This window comes from Callorhinus ursinus, unplaced genomic scaffold (assembly GCF_003265705.2).
Source record: "Callorhinus ursinus isolate GAN/ISIS: 27379988/994484 unplaced genomic scaffold, GSC_fseal_2.0 scaffold30, whole genome shotgun sequence".
NCBI classification, from domain to species: Eukaryota; Metazoa; Chordata; class Mammalia; order Carnivora; family Otariidae; genus Callorhinus; species Callorhinus ursinus.
In genome coordinates, this window is record NW_027397092.1 from 14,169,018 (window position 1) to 14,187,782 (window position 18,765).

General features: G+C 41.1%; 1 protein-coding gene and 1 non-coding gene across 2 annotated transcripts in view; both read left to right on the plus strand.

The window, feature by feature from the left end:
- The first annotated feature begins 422 nt into the window (after positions 1-422).
- The window catches only part of CHSY3 (chondroitin sulfate synthase 3), a 295,973-nt gene continuing 277,630 nt past the window's right edge, over positions 423-18,765 (plus strand). Inside the window, exons 1-2 of the mRNA XM_025860899.2 lie at positions 423-1,554; positions 3,906-4,189. Coding sequence (XP_025716684.1) covers positions 747-1,554; positions 3,906-4,189 — 1,092 coding nt within the window. The 5' untranslated portion in view covers positions 423-746. The remainder of the gene's footprint in view (positions 1,555-3,905; positions 4,190-18,765) is intronic.
- LOC112815206 (U4 spliceosomal RNA) lies at positions 6,308-6,448 on the plus strand. The gene has a single exon (XR_003205945.1). It is a non-coding gene; the product is annotated as a U4 spliceosomal RNA (small nuclear RNA).

Genomic DNA, 18,765 nt, shown 5'->3' on the forward strand with positions numbered 1-18,765 from the left:
TCAGTGGAGCCGACGCGCCGGGAGGAGGGCAGTGGAGCCCGCGGACGCGAGGGCTGCGAGGCCGGCAGAGGGGCGGGACGGGACGGGAAATGGGACGGAGAGCTAGGGCCGTGGGAGGAGGGACGAGGGGGCGTCGGCGCTGGAAGCCGGAGGCGGCCCGACCGGGATCGTTTCCTTCCGGAGAGAAGGCCGGCTCTGGACCGAGGCGCGGACTGGAGGCGTCCAAGGGCGGGTGACGGGGAAATAGCGCGGGTCGCGCTTCTCCCGGGCTGGCAGCGGGGCTGCTTGTGGCTCCTCCTCGGGGCCAGTCCCGAGCCGGGCGGCGGGGGGAGCGGGAGGCGGAGAGCGAGGGCGGGGGCTCGGGAAGGAGGGAGGAGGGAGGGACCAGGCGCGCCAGTGACAGGGTGGCAGCCTAGGAGCGGACGCGTTGCCGCCGCTGCCGCTCCACCTCCTCCTCCTCCTGCAGCTCCTCTCGCTGCTGCCGCCGCCACCGCCGGGAGAAGTTTCACTCCCGACCCTCGCTCGGAGCGAGGACCCAGAGCGGAGCGGGGAGCGCGGCCGGCTGCTGCAACCCGCAGTGGGCCAGGCGCCCGGAGCGCTCCGACCCTGCGCCGGCGTCGGCGCCTCGGCGGCGGGCAGCGGCCCGGGCTGGGGGCGCTGAGGCGGAGGAGGGGCGGGTGTGAGCCGGGGGACCCGCGCGCAGCGCCACAGCCGCTCAGCTAGCGTCCGCGCCGGGGGCAGTCGCGATGGCCGTGCGCTCCCGCCGCCCATGGATGAGCGTGGCACTGGGGCTGGTGCTGGGCTTCACCGCCGCGTCCTGGCTCATCGCCCCTAGAGTGGCCGAGCTGAGCGAGAGGAAGAGACGCGGCTCCAGCCTCTGCTCCTACTACGGCCGCTCGGCCGCTGGCCCCGGCGCTGGCGCGCAGCAGCCGCTCCCCGAACCTCAGCCCCGGCCGCGGCTGGAGCAGTCGCCGCCCCCCGCGCGCCAGGAGCTCCAGGGGCCGCCGCTGGCAGAGGCAGCGCCCGGGGTAACCAGTTTTCGGAGCAGCCTCTGGCAACAGCCGCCTCCGCTGCAGCAGCGGCGACGAGGACGCGAGCCCGAAGGCGCAACGGGGCTGCCAGGCGCCCCCGTGGCGGAAGGGGAGCCGGAGGAGGAGGACGGGGGTGCGGCTGGGCAGCGCAGAAGCGGCCGGCCGGGGAGTAGCCACAACGGCAGCGGGGACGGGGGCGCCGCCGCCCCGAGCTCCCGACCCCGGGATTTCCTGTACGTGGGGGTGATGACCGCGCAGAAGTACCTGGGCAGCCGCGCGCTAGCGGCGCAGCGGACCTGGGCGCGCTTCATCCCCGGCCGCGTGGAGTTTTTTTCCAGTCAGCAGTCCCCCAACGCCGGGATGAGCCAGCCCCCGCCACCCCTGCCTGTCATCGCGCTACCGGGGGTGGACGACTCCTACCCTCCCCAGAAAAAGTCCTTCATGATGATCAAGTACATGCACGACCACTACCTGGACAAGTATGAGTGGTTTATGCGCGCCGACGACGACGTCTACATCAAAGGTGACCTCCCAGCGCCGGCTGTCCCGCCTGCCCACCCCTGCCCCTGCCCCCGCCCCCCACCCCTTCTCTGCAACCAGCCCGAATCCCTGCCCAGCCCCTCTCTGCTTCTCTGCCAGCACTTGCTCAGGGCTCCTGCAGCCCCCACCCCGCCGTCCCCACCCTTAGCATCCAACCACCATTCCTAGCCCGCTCCTCCTCTTCTCCTGCGGTCTGGACCCTCCTCACACCTGACCGGCTTTATTCTCCTTGCTCACTCTTGCTGTTCTCATTTCCGCCCAGAGCTTGCCCCTACTCTTTACTGTGTGGGAACAGCGAGGAAAGGGGCTTGAGGCTTAACCGAAGGCTATTCCTACTCTGCCCTGCTCTGAAAGCCCCGGGTGGTGGTAGTTTCCCACAGCTATCCAGAGGGGCGTGTCCTCGGTGAAGGAAGGGAAGACCGAGGAAGCGGGCGAGAGCCGGTCTGGAGATGGGTGTTCTAGCTTTCTTCCACAGTCCTTTTGTTGTAATTGGATCTAACGCAGTTTCGGAACTGGGGAGATTAAGGAAACATTTTCGCTGTTCCGGACCGTCCCCTTCCCTCTCTCACGACCCACCACGCGCTGGGAGTCCTTAAGCACCCCCACACCCCTCCAGCGCTCACCTCCTTCCAGCCACTACAGTTGCAGCACTAGGTCGGCCCTTAACACCCGCCCGCCCGCCACACCTTTGTAAAACCCGGAGCGGATGAGTGTATTTTTAGGAATTGGTGGTAGAGAAGAAGGGGACAGCGCCCTGAATTATCCAGACCCCAGGAGCTCCAAGCTGTAGATACTAGTGTGGATCCTTTCCAATCTATTTTGGTGGCTGCGGCGATAAGCAGAGCCTGGAAGTCCTTCCCAAAACCACGCGCAGCCACAGCAGGAGAAAACTTTGTCAGTTTTAAAAGAGGCGCGGTCCTTCACCTTGAGTGTGTGTGGCTCTAGCCAGAGATTTCTAAACTCAACAGAGAAAAGTTCCTGAGAGCGGGAGTAAATCTTTCCAGTCCCGCCCGTTGCGGATATGGAGATGGATTGGTCAAAGAGAGGCAGCTCTTCCTAGTGTATACCTCTCTCCTTGTAGCCTCATTGCTTTCTCCTGACCCAGGTAGTCTTTCACCTGACTCAAGGAGAAACAAACAAGATCTGTCCCATTTTGGCTCAGGGAGTGAGTGTAGACTAATAACTAGAGATTTCTTGGGGTTAGGTTAGGTAGAGTGAAATCATTCCATTGATAATTTGATACAAAAATAGATGATTGCATATCTGATGAATACTAAATTGAAGATGTATAGGTATCTATACCTGTAACTGATAGATCGCTTATCTTATAGTCCCTTTGTCTTCAGTGTCTCACTAAAATCACAAAGGTTTCCTCGCAGAAGTTTGCCACACTTTGCAAAGAATTTCTAAAATGCCTTAATAGCATATATTTCTGTCATTTCTCTTAATGCACTGAAAGATTGTCCTTCAGAACATTGAAGCGTTGTAGTCTTTCCATTTCTATTAAGAATGAATATGCATTTTGTGTTAAGAACCCGATAATAGCCAAAACTCATTGAGATCCAAGGGGCGAGGCATGGGATCAAGATAAATGGCTGCAGGTGCCGAGCTCATCAAACAATGATAGTAAATATTCTGACTGGGAATATAAAGAAGGTGACTACCTCACTGTATCACTTTGTAGAATATCTAATGTGTTCAAACTCTTTTAGCTACAGAATTTTACCTTTAAATCATTTTTCTTGATGAACTCACGTACTATCAGGAAACCAGTTACTTAATTTTTTAAGAAATATTTATTTTTTCTGAAAAGGTGCTTTCTAAAGTTAAATTCCACAATGACTTTAATACCCTCTCTTTCTCAACTTTTGGGTTGTATGTGACTGTTTAGTAATGTGAAGTTTAGTTAAGGACAAAACACAACTAAATTATCAGGAAAAATATTTATTGAATATCAACAGTCTGCCAGTCAATGCTAAATATAACTTATTTTCTGAAAATGTTATCATTACTTCAAACATGCTAATAAATTTGTCATTATTCTCCTTGTTATCTCACCTTTTACAAAAAAAAAGTCTAATGATGGTTGGACTTCTTAAGGCTTTTCAGTGATCTTGACTAGAAGGTTGATAACATTTTATTATGATTTAATTAGTAACTGAAAATTAGTAGTTTTAAAATAATAGAATATTCGGAGAGGTTTTTCTTCCTTTCAGTTGTATTATGACTTTGGGGGAGTTTGCACCCAATGTTGGAAGGTCTTTCCCTTACTTTGTATGTTCTAAATAATTATGAAATTAGCAAGAGGAGTGATTGTTGCCTTTCTCTTTGTAGGTGATAAGTTAGAAGAGTTTCTTCGATCACTGAATAGCAGTAAGCCTCTCTACCTGGGTCAGACTGGCCTGGGGAATATTGAAGAACTTGGAAAACTGGGGCTGGAGCCTGGAGAGAACTTCTGTATGGGAGGACCTGGCATGATCTTCAGTCGAGAGGTTCTCAGGAGAATGGTGCCACATATTGGTGAATGCCTCAGAGAAATGTACACAACTCATGAGGACGTTGAAGTAGGCAGATGTGTTCGACGCTTTGGTGGGACTCAGTGTGTCTGGTCTTACGAGGTAAGATAGTCTGTGATGAAAATGTTCACATATTACGGGCGCGTGCCAATTTATAGCCTGGGGCAGTGATTTTGTTTATTCTCTCAACATCTTTTTATTTGCTTGAGAATGATAGAAGCAACCAGGTATGGACACAAGGGTGATTGTGGCAGGTAACTTTCTTCACAAAGCTGAGGCCTGTTGGAGGTTTTTTTTATTAGCATGACCTTTAGCTTTAAGCAGCAGCCCCTGTATCCAGTCACATCTCTGGAAAATGCTATTTCCCCTCTATTTGCTTTATTAGTGTTTATATACATGCTTATCCATTTCCTGTCTCTAACGAGAGGACTAATTGTATTCTCTTAGGTTGTTGCTTTTAACATTTGGTACTTTGTTGGTTGTTGCTGTTGGTGTTTTGTTAGGTATATAAGTGCATCTCTTTGTTTCCAAATACTTAAAATCTAAAGTTTCTTGGAAGATTTTCATTTGGAAATTTAGCATGTTACTTTTTTAAAGCATAGGAAGAAATAACTCATAATGTATCATTTATGATAGATTTATTTACAAAATAAAGGGAATTAGTTACCTGAGAAAAGAGAAGTAGTTATGAAGATGTTAAGTAACTATTTAAATTATGATTGATTGCTTAAAATTGGTCTCTGTCTTCTCTTATTCCATTTCCTGAAAAGCAGCCATTACTTACATAATCTGAGTTACAAACTGTTCTTTTATTGTGATAGTTTTATGAAACACTCTGGGATTTTTTTTTTTCCTTCAGAAATTTGTTTTGAAATGAAATACAATTTTATTTAAAATAGTTTTCCTAAAAGATAATCTTAGTAAAAATTGGATTTAACATTTAAATAGTGTACTGCACTTTTCAGAAGTTTGGTTTTCAAGTGTTTGGGGTTTGATACACTTCAACTATCCAATGCACACATTTGTAAATTATAATGTAACTCATTTATCTTTTCAAATTCTTCATGTCTCCTGGTACAGAAGAAAAATGAAAATATGTCCCTTGTAAAATCATGATACCTCAAGATTACACAGTCCTAATCATTCTTCTTTTGGAAGTTTAATCCCACTTATTTAATTTTGCTTTATTTTTTATACTTTGTAGTATTTACACTTTGGGGGAATATTTCTTCTATTACAGAAAGTAAAAATTATCAGTAACCATTTATTTGTACTATGTACTATGCAGATTTAAAATTATATACCTCATTCCTTTTGATAATAAAATAGTAATTTGTCTTTTGTTAAACTATGACTACCCTATAGAGTAAAAATTTATGCAAGAACATTATATTTAAAAATAGGTATTTTAGAATAACAAACATATTTGTGTTTATTTAATATAAAACTAACTGGAAGGCAAAAAATAAATGTACAGAAAGCACATTAGGTTGACTTTGTATGAAGATATTATTTTGGAGACATTGGCTCTGTGCGGGTAAGTAAACAAAATTAACCATATTTAAAAATAAAGATGGCAATTTGTTATGTTTTATTTGGTACTTTATTGCCTTAACATCACATAGGAAGTTTTAACCTTTTGTTTAAATCTTTCTCTTCAAGTTTTCATTGATTTTGCTGTGATACAGTCTTCACCTAGTTGTGTACTCATTTATGTTCCAAGAGAGTGAAATATGCTCAGTAACCTACATGCAGAAGAATTGATTTAATATTTATTTTCAGTATAGGCTTTTGTTCTGATTAGAGTGAGGGGAATTCTCATAGATGTGCACACTCTGTATTAATATGAGTGGAGTCTTAGATCTTACCATAAACTGACATAAAAGAACAGACAAACCAAGGGATTCCAGATCTTACAAGATGTAACTTCATGATCACAGTATTTTCATTAAATTTTCAAAATACATTTGAGTTTAGACTCATACTAGCATATCACTGACTTCACAATTTATATGAGGGAAATCATTTCTACCTTTTTCCCCTAGCAATAGAAAATATTATTTTCTGAAGTTGTACTGTTAACTTTCTTAGGCTAAACAATTGTATACAATTTACTTTGTTTTGGAAGTTCAGTTTTTAAGGAGTATTTAAACAGTACTTATTTTAGAGGAATCATTTGGTAATACAAAGTCTCAAAGTCTTATTTAAAGGAATGATGGGAGCTTTGCACAATAGCAGTATCGTAGCCAATGAGGTTTATCCGAGGCACGATCATTGCTGATTAAAGGAATGATGGAAAATTTCATTAGCAAGGGACATATTAAACAGCATCTTTCAATAAATTCAGTAAAGATAAATATACAATAAAGTTATAATTTAAGCATTTTAATATTAGGATGTTCTCTGTTTTATGAGATACGTGGTTAGGTCAATTGGATCACGGCCAAACTAGGATTTTCTAGTTTGGATTTTAGGTTAGTTCAAATGATGTCAATTCTATACTACTGTTCACATTATATGGAAAAAAGTAATCTATTCTGTACATTGGCATCCTCAGTAAAGGTCAGGGATTTTACATCTGGTCGTACAACAAGCTGTGAAACTGATCCTTAACTTTGTTTTCATACTTCTTTTGAAAGAACTCTGTGATGGAATTCTCTTAAAATCTTGAATTTCCTTTATCTGTACCTTTCATGGATTTCAGGGTTCTGTTTGGCTTTTCCTCTAGTAAAAATTCTAGCAGAGTTAAGAGCACTGTTCACGATTTTTGAGTTTGAATATGTGAAACATTCATGATGGAACTTACCTTTTAAAAATGATAAATAGACTTGTAGATCTTTCAGGAAGAGAATTGGACAAATAAACTATATAGAGTAGGTAGGTTTTCTTTATTATAAATTATTGTTTTTATAAAACCTAGAAATCTCCTAGAATTCTTTGCTGCTTATGAAAGTGTACTTTCTTTGTATATACAATTAAGCATAATTGAGAAAGAGAGAGGGTAAACTTAAACCTGGGTTTGAGTTCTATTGTCTTTTGTAATTGAGCCTTGTTTAATTAAGCTGAAATTGGATATTATAATTGTGTCTACCACATACTTTTTGAAGAAGATGAAGTGAATTGCTGAAATGATCTATGTAAAGCCCTTAATATAGTGTTTGGCACATAGTATATTGTCAATAGGTGTTAGCTATTATTGTCATAATTGTCGCTGAATAGATCGTGTACTATATTAAATATAACAGGGATTCATCCATATTTTACTTCATTTAGTAGCTATTAGTAATGAGTGATTTGTCTATATATCAAAAGAGGCAAACTAAAAATAAGCTGAATTCTTTTCAGTTAAAGAATCCAAGTTTAAGTTTTTTTGGCATAGAACGAGAAACTTTTATGTTTTGGTATTGTTGGGTATTGAATCCATGTCAGTAGAACATATTATAAAACATGGAAGTCTGTATGTTTAAATGATGCATTACAAACATTTGCTTCTGTCTTTGAACACCATATTAATAGCTTATCTTGAGATAGTGTGGAAAATATTAACAAGTGATTATCTAATATACACGTTTAAGGAATACCAAACAAATCAGACTCTATATTAAAAAAATTACTGCGTAGATTTCTAGATCAGTTGGCAGAACAATAGCCCCCTTTTCTAAGTTTCTCTGGAATTTTTAGTGGGAAAGGAAGTTAGTAGTATCTCATCCTGCAGTCATCTTGTATGAATACCCAGGAACTTGTCTCTCAAGTAACTGGAACCTCTTTCTGATGTTGCTCACTTTTTTTGGGAAATAATGGATAGCTTCACTTCCTTCCCAGGGTAAGGTCCTGGTGGTCTGGGACAATATGCCTTGCCTGTGAGCTTCTTGCTTTGTTTCTCTGTCATCTCTTCCCCTTGTACTTTCTCCCTTCTATATTTAATGGTATATAAAATAGATTACAAATGCATTTTAATAGACACTGCTTTTCATCAAGTTCTCAGTAAATTAACATGCTTATGACAGGCCAGTCCCAATATTGCAAGAGTTCACAGGATGTGTGCCCAGATCACATTTAGGGCCCAGGAATCACTTGACCTCTTCTGAGTTAAGAGGCCTTTGATTGCTGGTGAGCCTCAGATGGACTGGTTCTCTGTGTGCCTGAGACCATTGGGCAGTCAGAATTAGGATTCTCCCTTTGCTACTTGGAGATAGAAACATCTAGATTCTAAGGACATATGGAAGATGTTAATAATCAACACACTTGATGGGTTGCTTTTGTATTCATTTATACCTCAAATTGTATAAGTAAAGTTACTAACTGAAGCATGTTCGTGAAAAATCATTCTATTTTATTCACTCTATGAGTGTGAGAATTTATTGGCATCTACTGACTTTTTTGGTAGAGCTCTGTCTTGGCTACTGTTTTCCTAGTTATCTGAGCTACAATCTGGCAGCTTGGGAGGCTGCATATGGCTCTTAAACATCGTTTGGCTCATAGAGTGTTTTAAAATTTTCTGTTTTTGTTTTTTGATGCCTTTAGCCGAGGCCAGCAGTCTTCAGCCCCCTTCATGTCCTATTTCGAACACCAAGCTCTCCTTGCATGTTTATTTTAACTGCCTGGCCCAGGTATACATAAGAGTCCTGATATTTTGAGCCAGATAACCCACATGTTGAAATTTTTATTAAAATATTCTCTAGAAAATGAACTAATTTTCTAGCAAGAATGAAATGTGTATTTTAAATACTGTAATTTACAGAATTATTTTTTTCAAACTTGGCTGTTAGAATAGAATAGAATATAGTTACACTTTCTTTGTTGTAGGTATGTTTTTAGTAACTAGAAAGTCCTCACTGTTACAACAACAACAACAAAAGTTTAAATAGTTCCCTTTCATCCTGTGTCTTAGCAGAATTGGTAGTTCTGTTTCTTTTTGCTTTTTGTTTTAGTACCATCTTTTATATTCAAACATTAAAGCAATTTTAATTTCAATGATTCTTCTTCTCCCTGTGAGGGAGTTTTACATTTCATTGTCTGAGACTCATCTTTAGAATAGTGTGTATTTATCTTTTTAATGTTTATAGTTAAATGGAGCCAGAGAATATATAATTTATTTCCTTCAATTAAATGTTGTTTCAAATAAAACATAGCTCTATATTGATAAAAATATTTCTCTATGGGCTTAGAAAACCATTTCTTATGACTAAACAGATTTTTTTATTAGATTCCTTAAAGAGTTAACGTCAAGCCAGAATGCCTTATGTTTAATCTTGGCCCCCTAGAGGCTATAAACACCCTAGGACATTCCATTATTTCACAAAAGGATATGTTCTGAAAGTGTTTCTCTGGGCTTGTAATACCAGAGAGCTATACCATAAAAATCTTAAGTACATATAACTTCTTCATAACATAACCATTAAGGTTAAAATATCTGTGCCATTCTTAAAGGGCTATTGCACATCCTCTTTGGCATCTTGCTATTACTTACGGGCTTCACTCTTCTGTAATGCTAATTTTGCTCCATCATGAACATGGTTTATGCCCCTAAAGTATGTTAATATGTATGGAAAAGCATAAGTGGGGATTTTGATCTAAAATTTAGTCTTTCCAACTTCTTTTCTCACTTCTTATTCAGTCACAGTTTAGTTTTTGACTAAAAGCAGTAAGCTTCTCACACCTACTCTTGCCACCCCCATTCTGCTTGTCACATGAAATCACCCTGCGTTGATTTTAGACAGTTTCTCTTCTGCCACATTGTTTTCTCCCTCGTACAAAATGAAATTGCATTCCAAGTTGAAGGAGAAACATGGTATGGTTTTTCATATTTGTAGTCTTAGCTCGTTTATTTTTATTGTTAACTGATGCCTTATCACCTGAATTGTGACAACATACGCTTTACGAGAAGATGATTCCAACAAGTTGTGAAAAATATGAAGTTAGGAAGATGCCTCCACACAATTTGAAATAAGTTTCATGATGGCATATAAATACTATTTCAATTTAAAAACCTTGAATATTCTTTATCTTTAACTGATCACAAGCGTACTAACTTCCTGAAGAAATTCCAAGTCAGTTTTTTACTTCCACTTGATTTGTCTTTGTCTCTAAAAACCTATGTTTTGAGAAACATTTACTTCAGTCTTTTTTCTATCTAGTGAATTAGGGCTCATCGTACAAAGAAATGTGTTCAATCATGTAACTAATATGGCATTTTACTTTGATTATAGCATGTTCCTTGTTTCGCACAAAGGTGCACCTTTTAAGAATGGGGTATTTGAGCTAAATACAACATTAAAATAAAAAAATCAGTGTCTTCAGGCATCTGAGTCATTATTTGATATCATTCAACAATAAGAAAATCTCAAGCTGAACAATGCGGGGGGTGGGTTGCAGTTCCTCGGAATTCTAACATTCTGTTCATTTACTATCCTATTTTTTTAAAATTTTTTATTGTTATGTTGATCACCATACATCATTTGTTTTTAATGTAGTGTTCCATGATTCACTGTGTGTGCATAATACCCAGTGCTCCACGCAGAATGTGCCCTCTTTAATACCCATCACCAGGCTAACCCATCCCTCCTCCCCTCTAGAACCCTCAGTTTGATTTTCAGAGTCCATCATCTCTCATGGTTCGTCTCCCCCTCCGATTTCCCCCCCTTCATTTTCCCTTCCTGCTTTTTTTTTTTTCTTAACGTATATTGCATTATTTGTTTCAGAGGTACAGATCTGTGATTCAACAGTCTTGCACAATTCACAGCGCTCACCATAGCACATACCTTCCCCAGTGTCTGTCACCTAGCCACCCCCTCCCTACCACCCCCCACCACTCCAGCAACCCTCAGTTTGTTTCCTGAGATTAAGAATGCCTCATATCAGTGAAGTCCTATGATACATGTCTTTCTCTGATTGACTTATTTCACTCAGCATAAGACCCTCCAGTTCTGTCCATGTCGTTGCAAATGGCAAGATCTCATTCGTTTTGATGGCTGCATGATATTCTATTGTGTATATATACCACATCTTCTTTATCCATTCATCTATCGATGGACATCTTGGCTCTTTCCACAGATTGGCTATTGTGGACATTGCTGCTATAAACATTGGGGTGCATGTACCCCTTCGGATCCCTACATTTGTATCTTTGGGGTGAATACCCAGTAGTGCAATTGCTGGATCGTATGGTAGCTCTATTTTCAACTGTTTGAGGAACCTCCATACTGTTTTCCAGAGTGGTTGCACCAGCTTACATTCCCACCAACAGTGTAGGAGGGTTCCCCTTTCTCCACATCCCCGCCAACATCTGTCATTTCCTGACTTGATAATTTGAGCCATTCTGACTGGTGTGAGGTGGTATCTCATTGAGGTTTTGATTTGGATTTCCCTGATGCCAAGCGATGTTGAGCACTTTTTCATGTGTCTGTTGGCTATTTGGATGTCTCTTTGGAAAAATGTCTGCTCATGTCTTCTGACCATTTCTTGATTGGATTATTTGTTCTTTGGGTATTGAGTTTGATAAGTTCTTTATAGATTTTGGATACTAGCCCTTTATCTGATATGTCATTTGCAAATATCTTCTCCCATTCTGTCGGTTGTCTATTGGTTTTGTGGACTGTTTCTTTTGCTGTGCAAAAGCTTTTTATCTTGATGAAATCCCAATAGTTCATTTTTGACCTTGCTTCCCTTGCCTTTGGCGATGTTTCTAGGAAGAAACATCTCATGCTGCGCCTGAGATCGAAGAGGTTGCTGCCTGTGTTCTCCTTTAGGATTTTGATGGACTCCTATCTCACACCTAGGTCTTTCAACCATTTGGAGTCTACTTTTGTGTGTGGTGTAAGGAAATGGTCCAGTTTCATTCTTCTGCATGTGGCTGTCCAATTTTCCCAACACCATTTGTTGAAGAGACTATCTTTTTTCCATTGGACATTCTTTACTGCTTTGTCAAAGATTAGTTGACCATAGAGCTGAGGGTCCATTTCTGGGCTCTCTGTTCTGTTCCATTGATCTCTGTGTCTGTTTTTGTGCCAGTACCATAGTGTCTTGATGATGACAGCTTTGTAATAGAGCTGGAAGTCCGGAATTGTGATGCCGCCAGCTTTGCTTTCCTTTTTCAGCATTCCTCTGGCTATTTGCGGTCTCTTCTGGTTCCATACAAATTTTAGGATTATTTGTTCCATTTCTTTGAAAAAAGTGGATGGTATTTTGATGTGGAGTGCATTGAATGTGTAGATTGCTCGAGGTAGCATTGACATCTTCACAATGTTTGTTCTTCCAATCCATGAGCATGGAACGTTTCTCCATTTCTTTGTGTCTTCTTCAATTTCTTTCATGAGTTATTTTATAGTTTTCTGAGTATAGATTCTTTGCCTCTTTGGTTAGATTTATTCCTAGGTATCTTATGGTTTTGGGTTAATTGTAAATGGGATCAAATCCTTAATTTGTCTCTCTTCTGTCTTGTTGTAGGTGTATAGGAATGCCACTGATTTCTGTGCATTGATTTTATATCCTGCTACTTTACTGAATTCCTGTATGAGTTCTAGCAGTTTTGGGGTGGAGTCTTTTGGGTTTTCCACATAAAGTATCATATCATCTGCAAAGAGTGAGAGTTTGACTTCCTCCTTGCTGATTTGCATGCCTTTGGTTTCTTTTTGTTGTCTGATTGCTGTGGCTAGGACTTCTACTACTATGTTGAATAGCAGTGGTGAGAGTGGACATCCCTGCCGCGTTCCTAACTTCAGGGGGAAAGCTCTCAGCTTTTCCCCATTGAGCATGATATTCGCTGTAGGTTTTTCATAGATGGCTTTTATGATATTGAGGTATGTACCCTCTATCCCTATACTCTGAAGAGTTTTGATCAAGAAAGGATGCTGTACTTTGTCAAATGCTTTTTCTGCATCTATTGAGAGGATCATATGATTCTTGTTCTTTCTTTTGTTAATGTATTGTATCACGTTGATTGATTTGTGGATGTTGAACCAACCTTGCAGCCCAGGGATAAATCCCACTTGGTCGTGGTGAATAATCCTTTTAATGTACTATTGGATCCTATTGGCTAGTATTTTGGTGAGAATTTTTGCATCCATGTTCATCAAGGATATTGGTCTGTAATTCTCCTTTTTGATGGGGTCTTTGTCTGGTTTTGAGATCAAGGTAATGGTGGCCTCATAAAACAAGTTTGGAAGTTTTCCTTCCATTTCTATTTTTTGGACCAGTTTCAGGAGAATAGGTATTAATTCTTCTTTAAATGTCTGGTAGAATTCCCCTGGGAAGCCATCTGGCCCTGGGCTTTTGTTTGTTGGGAGATTTTTGATGACTGCTTCAATTTCCTTAGTGGTTATAGGTCTGTTCAGGTTTTCTATTTCTTCCAGGTTCAATTTTGGTAGTTGATACATTTCTAGGAATGCACCCATTTCTTCCAGGTTATCTAATTTGCTGGCATAGAGTTGCTCATAATATGTTCTTATTCTTGTCTGTATTTCTTTGGTGTTGGTTGTGATCTGTCCTCTTTCATTCATGATTTTGTTGATTTGGGTCATTTCTCTTTTCTTTTTGATAAGTCTGGCCAGGGGTTTATCACTCTTGTTAATTCTTTCAAAGAACGAGCTCCTAGTTTTGTTGATCTGTTCTACTGTTCTTTTGGTTTCTATTTCATTGATTTCTGCTCTCATCTTTATGATTTCTCTTCTCCTGCTGGGTTTAGGCTTTATTTGCTGTTTTTTCTCTAGCCCCTTTAGGTGTAGGGTTACTTTGTGTATTTGAGACCTTTCTTGTTTCTTGAGAAAGGCTTGTATTGCTATATACTTTCCTCTCAGGACTGCCTTTGCTGCATCCCAAAGACTTTGAACAGTTGTGTTTTCATTTTTATTGGTTTCCAAGAATTTTTTAAATTCTTCCTTAATTTCCTGGTTGATCCATTCATTCTTTAGTAGGATGCTCTTTAGCCTCCATGTATTTGAGTTCTTTCTCAACTTCCTCTTGTGATTGAGTTCTAGTTTCAAAGCATTCTGGTCTGTAAATATGCAGGGAATAATCCCAATCTTTTGGTACCAGTTGAGACCTGATTGGTGACCTGGGATGTGATCTATTCTGGAGAATGTTCCATGGGCACTAGAGAAGAATGTGTATTCCGTTGCTTTGGGATGGAATGTTCTGAATATGTCTGTGAAGTCCATTTGGTCCACTGTGTCATTTAGAGTCTTTATTTCCTTGTTAATCTTTTGCTTAGATGATCTGTGCATTTTAGTTAGGTGGGTGTTAAAGTCCCTCAGTCTTATTGTATTGTTGTCAATGTGTTTCTTTGCTTTTGTTATTAATTGCCCTATATAATTGGCTGCTCCCATGTTAGGGGCATAGATATTTATAATTTTTAGATCTTCTTGGTGAATACACCCTTTAAGTAGGATATAGTGTCCTTCCTCATCTCTTATTACAGTTTTTGGTTTAAAATCTACTTTGTCTGATATAAGGATTGCCACCCCAGCTTTCTTTTGGTGTCCATTAGCATGGTAAATGGTTTTCCACCCCTTCACTTTCAGTGTGGGGGTGTCTGGGGTCTAAAATGAGTCTCTTGCAGACAGCATATCGATGGGTCTTGTTTTTTAATCCAATCTGATAGCCTGTGTCTTTTGATTGGGGCATTTAGCCCATTTACTTTCAGGGTAACTATTGAAAGATATGAATTTAGTGCCATTGTATTGCCTGTAAAGTGACTGTTACTGTATATTGTCTGTATTCCTTTCTGGTCCATGCTGCTTTTAGGCTCTCTCTTTGCTTAGAGGACCCCTTTCAGTATTTCTTGTAGGGCTGGTTTTGTGTTTGCAAATTCTTTTAATTTTTGTTTGTCCTGGAAGCTTTTTATCTCTCCTTCTATTTTCAATGAGAGCCTAGCTGGATATAGTATTCTTGGCTGCATATTTTTCTCGTTTAGTGCTCTGAAGATATCATGCCAGTCCTTTCTGGCCTGCCAGGTCTCTGTGGCTAGGTCTGTTGCCAATCTAATGTTTCTACCATTATAGGTTACATATCTCTTCTCCCGAGGTGCTTTCAAGATTTTCTCTTTGTCTCTGAGACTCGTAAGTTTTACTATTAGATGTCGGGGTGTTGACCTATTTTTATTGATTTTGAGAGGGGTGCTCTATGCCTCCTGGATTTTGATGCCTGTTTCCCTCCCCACATTAGGGAAGTTCTCTGCTAGATTTTGCTCCAGTATACCTTCTGCCCCTCTCTCTCTTTCTTCTTCTTCTTCTGGGATCCCAATTATTTTAATGTTTTGTTTATGGTATCGCTTATCTCTCTAATTCTGCCCTTGTGATCTACTAGTTGTTTATCTCTCTTTTTCTCAGCTTCTTTATTTTCCATCATTTGGTCTTCTCTATTGCTGATTCTCTCTTCTGCCTCATTTATCCTAGCAGTTAGTGCCCCATTTTTGATTGCACCTCATTAGTAGCCTTCTTGATTTCGACTTGGTTAGATTTTAGTTCTTTTATTTCTCCAGAAAGGGCTTCTCTAATAATTTCCATGCTTTTTCAAGCCCAGCTAGTATCTTTAAAGTCATGATTCCGAACTCCAGCTAGTATCTTTAAAGTCATGATTCCGAACTCTGGGTCCGATATCACACTAATGTCCGTATTGAGTAGGTCCCTGGCAGATGGTACTACCTCTTGTTCTTTTTGTTGAGGTGATTTTTTTTGTCTTGTCATTTTGTCCAGAGGTGAATAGATGAATGACAGAACAAAATGCTAGCAGGTTAACAACGTCCCCAGAAAATATACTCTATACAAATCAGAAAAGACCTGAAACCAGGGGAAAAGAAAGGGAAAGAAGAAAAAAAAGAGAAAAAAAAAGAGAAATAAAAACAAACAAAAACAGAACAAAACAAAAAAAACAGAATTTGATCATATATGATCAGGCTGGTGCATAGATCAGTGCCACACACTAGATTTTGGGTGTATTTTAGTCTGTTAGAAGAAAGTGCCTCCTAAAATTTTAAAGAAAGAAAGACTTATATATGTTCAAAATAAGGGTTGATATGATGAAGGGATGGAATATGACTGTAAAGATGAAAATTGTAAAAAATTTTTAAAAAGGAACTGATAAGATGTTTGAAAAAAGAAAGAAGAGGATTAAAAAAAGGAAAGAAAGAAAGAAAAAAAAAGGGCGGGGGAGAGAATGCGATCAGCCAGGAGGTTAGAACAAAGCCGTACACTAGAGATTTAGGGTATATTTTGATATGTTAGAAGAAACTATATCTCAAAATTTTAAAGAAAAAAAAACAACTTATATATATATCTGCCAAAAATAAGGGTAACTACTATGAAGGGATAGAATATGAGTCTAACAATGAAAAATAAAAATGTTTTTTTAAAAGGATTCATAAGATGTTGCTTGAAAAAGGGAAAACGAAAAATTAAAAAAAAATCAGTTAAAAAAATTAACTTTGAAAGACTAATGAATCATGGTAAAAAAGCCATGAATTCTATTTGCAGTATTCCCCTAGCACTGGAGTTCTCCCATTCTCCTTGATCGGGAAACTTGGTCTTGGGTGGCTGTCGTGCTGATCTTCTGGGGGAGGGGCCTGTTGCCGTTCCCAAATGTCTTTGCCGGAAGCAGAATTGTCCTGCCCTTGCCGGTCTGGGCTAAGCAATCTGCTCAGGTTTGCTCTCTGGAGCTTTTGTTCCCTGCAAGCTTTCCGTACAGCATTGGAGGACGACAGTGAAAATGGTGGCCTCCCAATCTCCGCCCGGAGGAGCTGAGAACTCGGGGCCCCGCTCCTCAGTGCGCCCCCAGAGAAAAGCAGTCACTCCTGTCTCCCCGGTCTCCGGCCGCACTCCGTGCTCACCCGGCCTGTGACCGAGCATTTCTATCTCTGGCACCCGACCCCGTGTGGAGTCTCCAAACCCAGCAGATCCCTGCGGTGCGCTCCCGCGCCGCTCCTCCCCGGGGAGGAAGGGGAGTCTCCCTGGATCTGCCGCTTGTTGGGTCCCTGCTGGAGAAGTGGTGGCCTGTTTCGCCGATCACAGTTTATGGCCACCCCAAGCTGAGAGCCCCCGCCTCGGCTCCATCTCTGCAGCCAACTTCCCCGCTCCGATACCTGGGAGCCCTGCTGCACTCAGGCACCCCCATTCTTTCTGTGACCCCGAGGGTCCTGAGACCACACTGTCCCGCGAGGGTTCCACCCCCAGCTTAGCCACTGGAGTGACGTCCCTCAGGGGAGCCGACTTCTAAAAATTCCGATTTTGTGCTCCGCGGCTCAATCACTTGCCAGAAGCGGCTGACGGAGGCCCCCTCCCCCGCCGTCTATCCTCCCGAATATCGCCTCGGATTCACTTCTCCGCACGTCCTACCTTCCAGAAAGTGGTCGCTTTTCTGTTCAGACAGTTGTTACTATTCTTTTCTTCGATCTCCTTTTGAGTTCGTAGGTGTTCAGAATGGTTTGATCCCTATTCAGCTGAATTCCTGAGACCAGATGAAATCAGGTCTCCTCCTCCTCTGCCATCTTGCTCCGCCCACCCCATTCTAACTATTAAACACTCTAGTTAAGGCTTAACCACATATAAATCATTTTGTGTCATGACATTTATTTAAGGTCACACTGTCTTGCAAGGGTATTAGACATAGTACAATAAATATGGTATAAATTTCTAAATTAACTGGATCAAAATAGTACTAAAAAAGTCAGCAAGCATTGTTTTGGAGCTAACTAGTGTATGAAGTGGATTTCTTAATTCCTTGGGATTCTAAAATCTTTACTCAACCATTCATAATTTGGAAAGCTGTGTCCCTCGTTCTTTAGTGTTAGTGGCATCTGAACTTTTCATTGTCTCTTTCAGTTTTATTCATTGTTTTTAGAGCTATTTATTTCTAGAGTACCTTAAAAAGAGATAGTTTTAGGGGCACCTGGGTGGCTCAGTTGGTTAAGTGGCTGCCTTTGGCTCGGGTCATGATCCTAGAGTCTGGGATTGAGCCCCACATCGGGCTCCCTGCTTGGCGGAGAGCCTGCTTCTCCCTCTCCCTCTGTCTGCTGCTCTGCCTACTTGTGCTCTCTCTCTCTCTCTCTCTTAAATAAGTAAATAAAAATCTTTAAAAAAGAAAAAAGATAGTTTTAAAAAATATATATATTAATAAAAGTAATATACAATAAAATTAAATTAAAATGTGAAGAAATAATGGAAAAAGAAAAATGTAGAAGAATAAGAAAAATAATCTTAAAAAATATATTTTGGGCTCCTGTTTTGCTGGCATTAAAGAGAACACTAACTTATCTAGATATTGAGACCTGAAAGAAATCTTTCCCATAGAACAGAGAGGGGCTCTGAGGAATCACAAAACTCAGCCCACTTCTGTGAGTATAATAGCATGATTTGCTTCCATGTTTCTTACTAATCCCCTCAACATAAACGAGGAATGCAACACAGAAGGTCAGTTCTGCACAGGGAATTCTACTTGAAGACAATGCAATTATGCAATTCTACTTGAAGACAGTGCACCGTTGTTTGGTGGTTTACTGGACTTTATTTTAAAATTTAGAATAGCCTTCAGAGAGCCCTTCATGTATATTCTAAGATGTTTTATATTAGGTTGGCCAACAGGAAGTTTGAGTTATGCATGTTCTCTGCTGAGAACCCAGAGTGCATCTGTTGTGTCATTGGTTAAGGATAGATGTATGAGGGCACCTGGTTGGCTCAGATGGTTAAGCA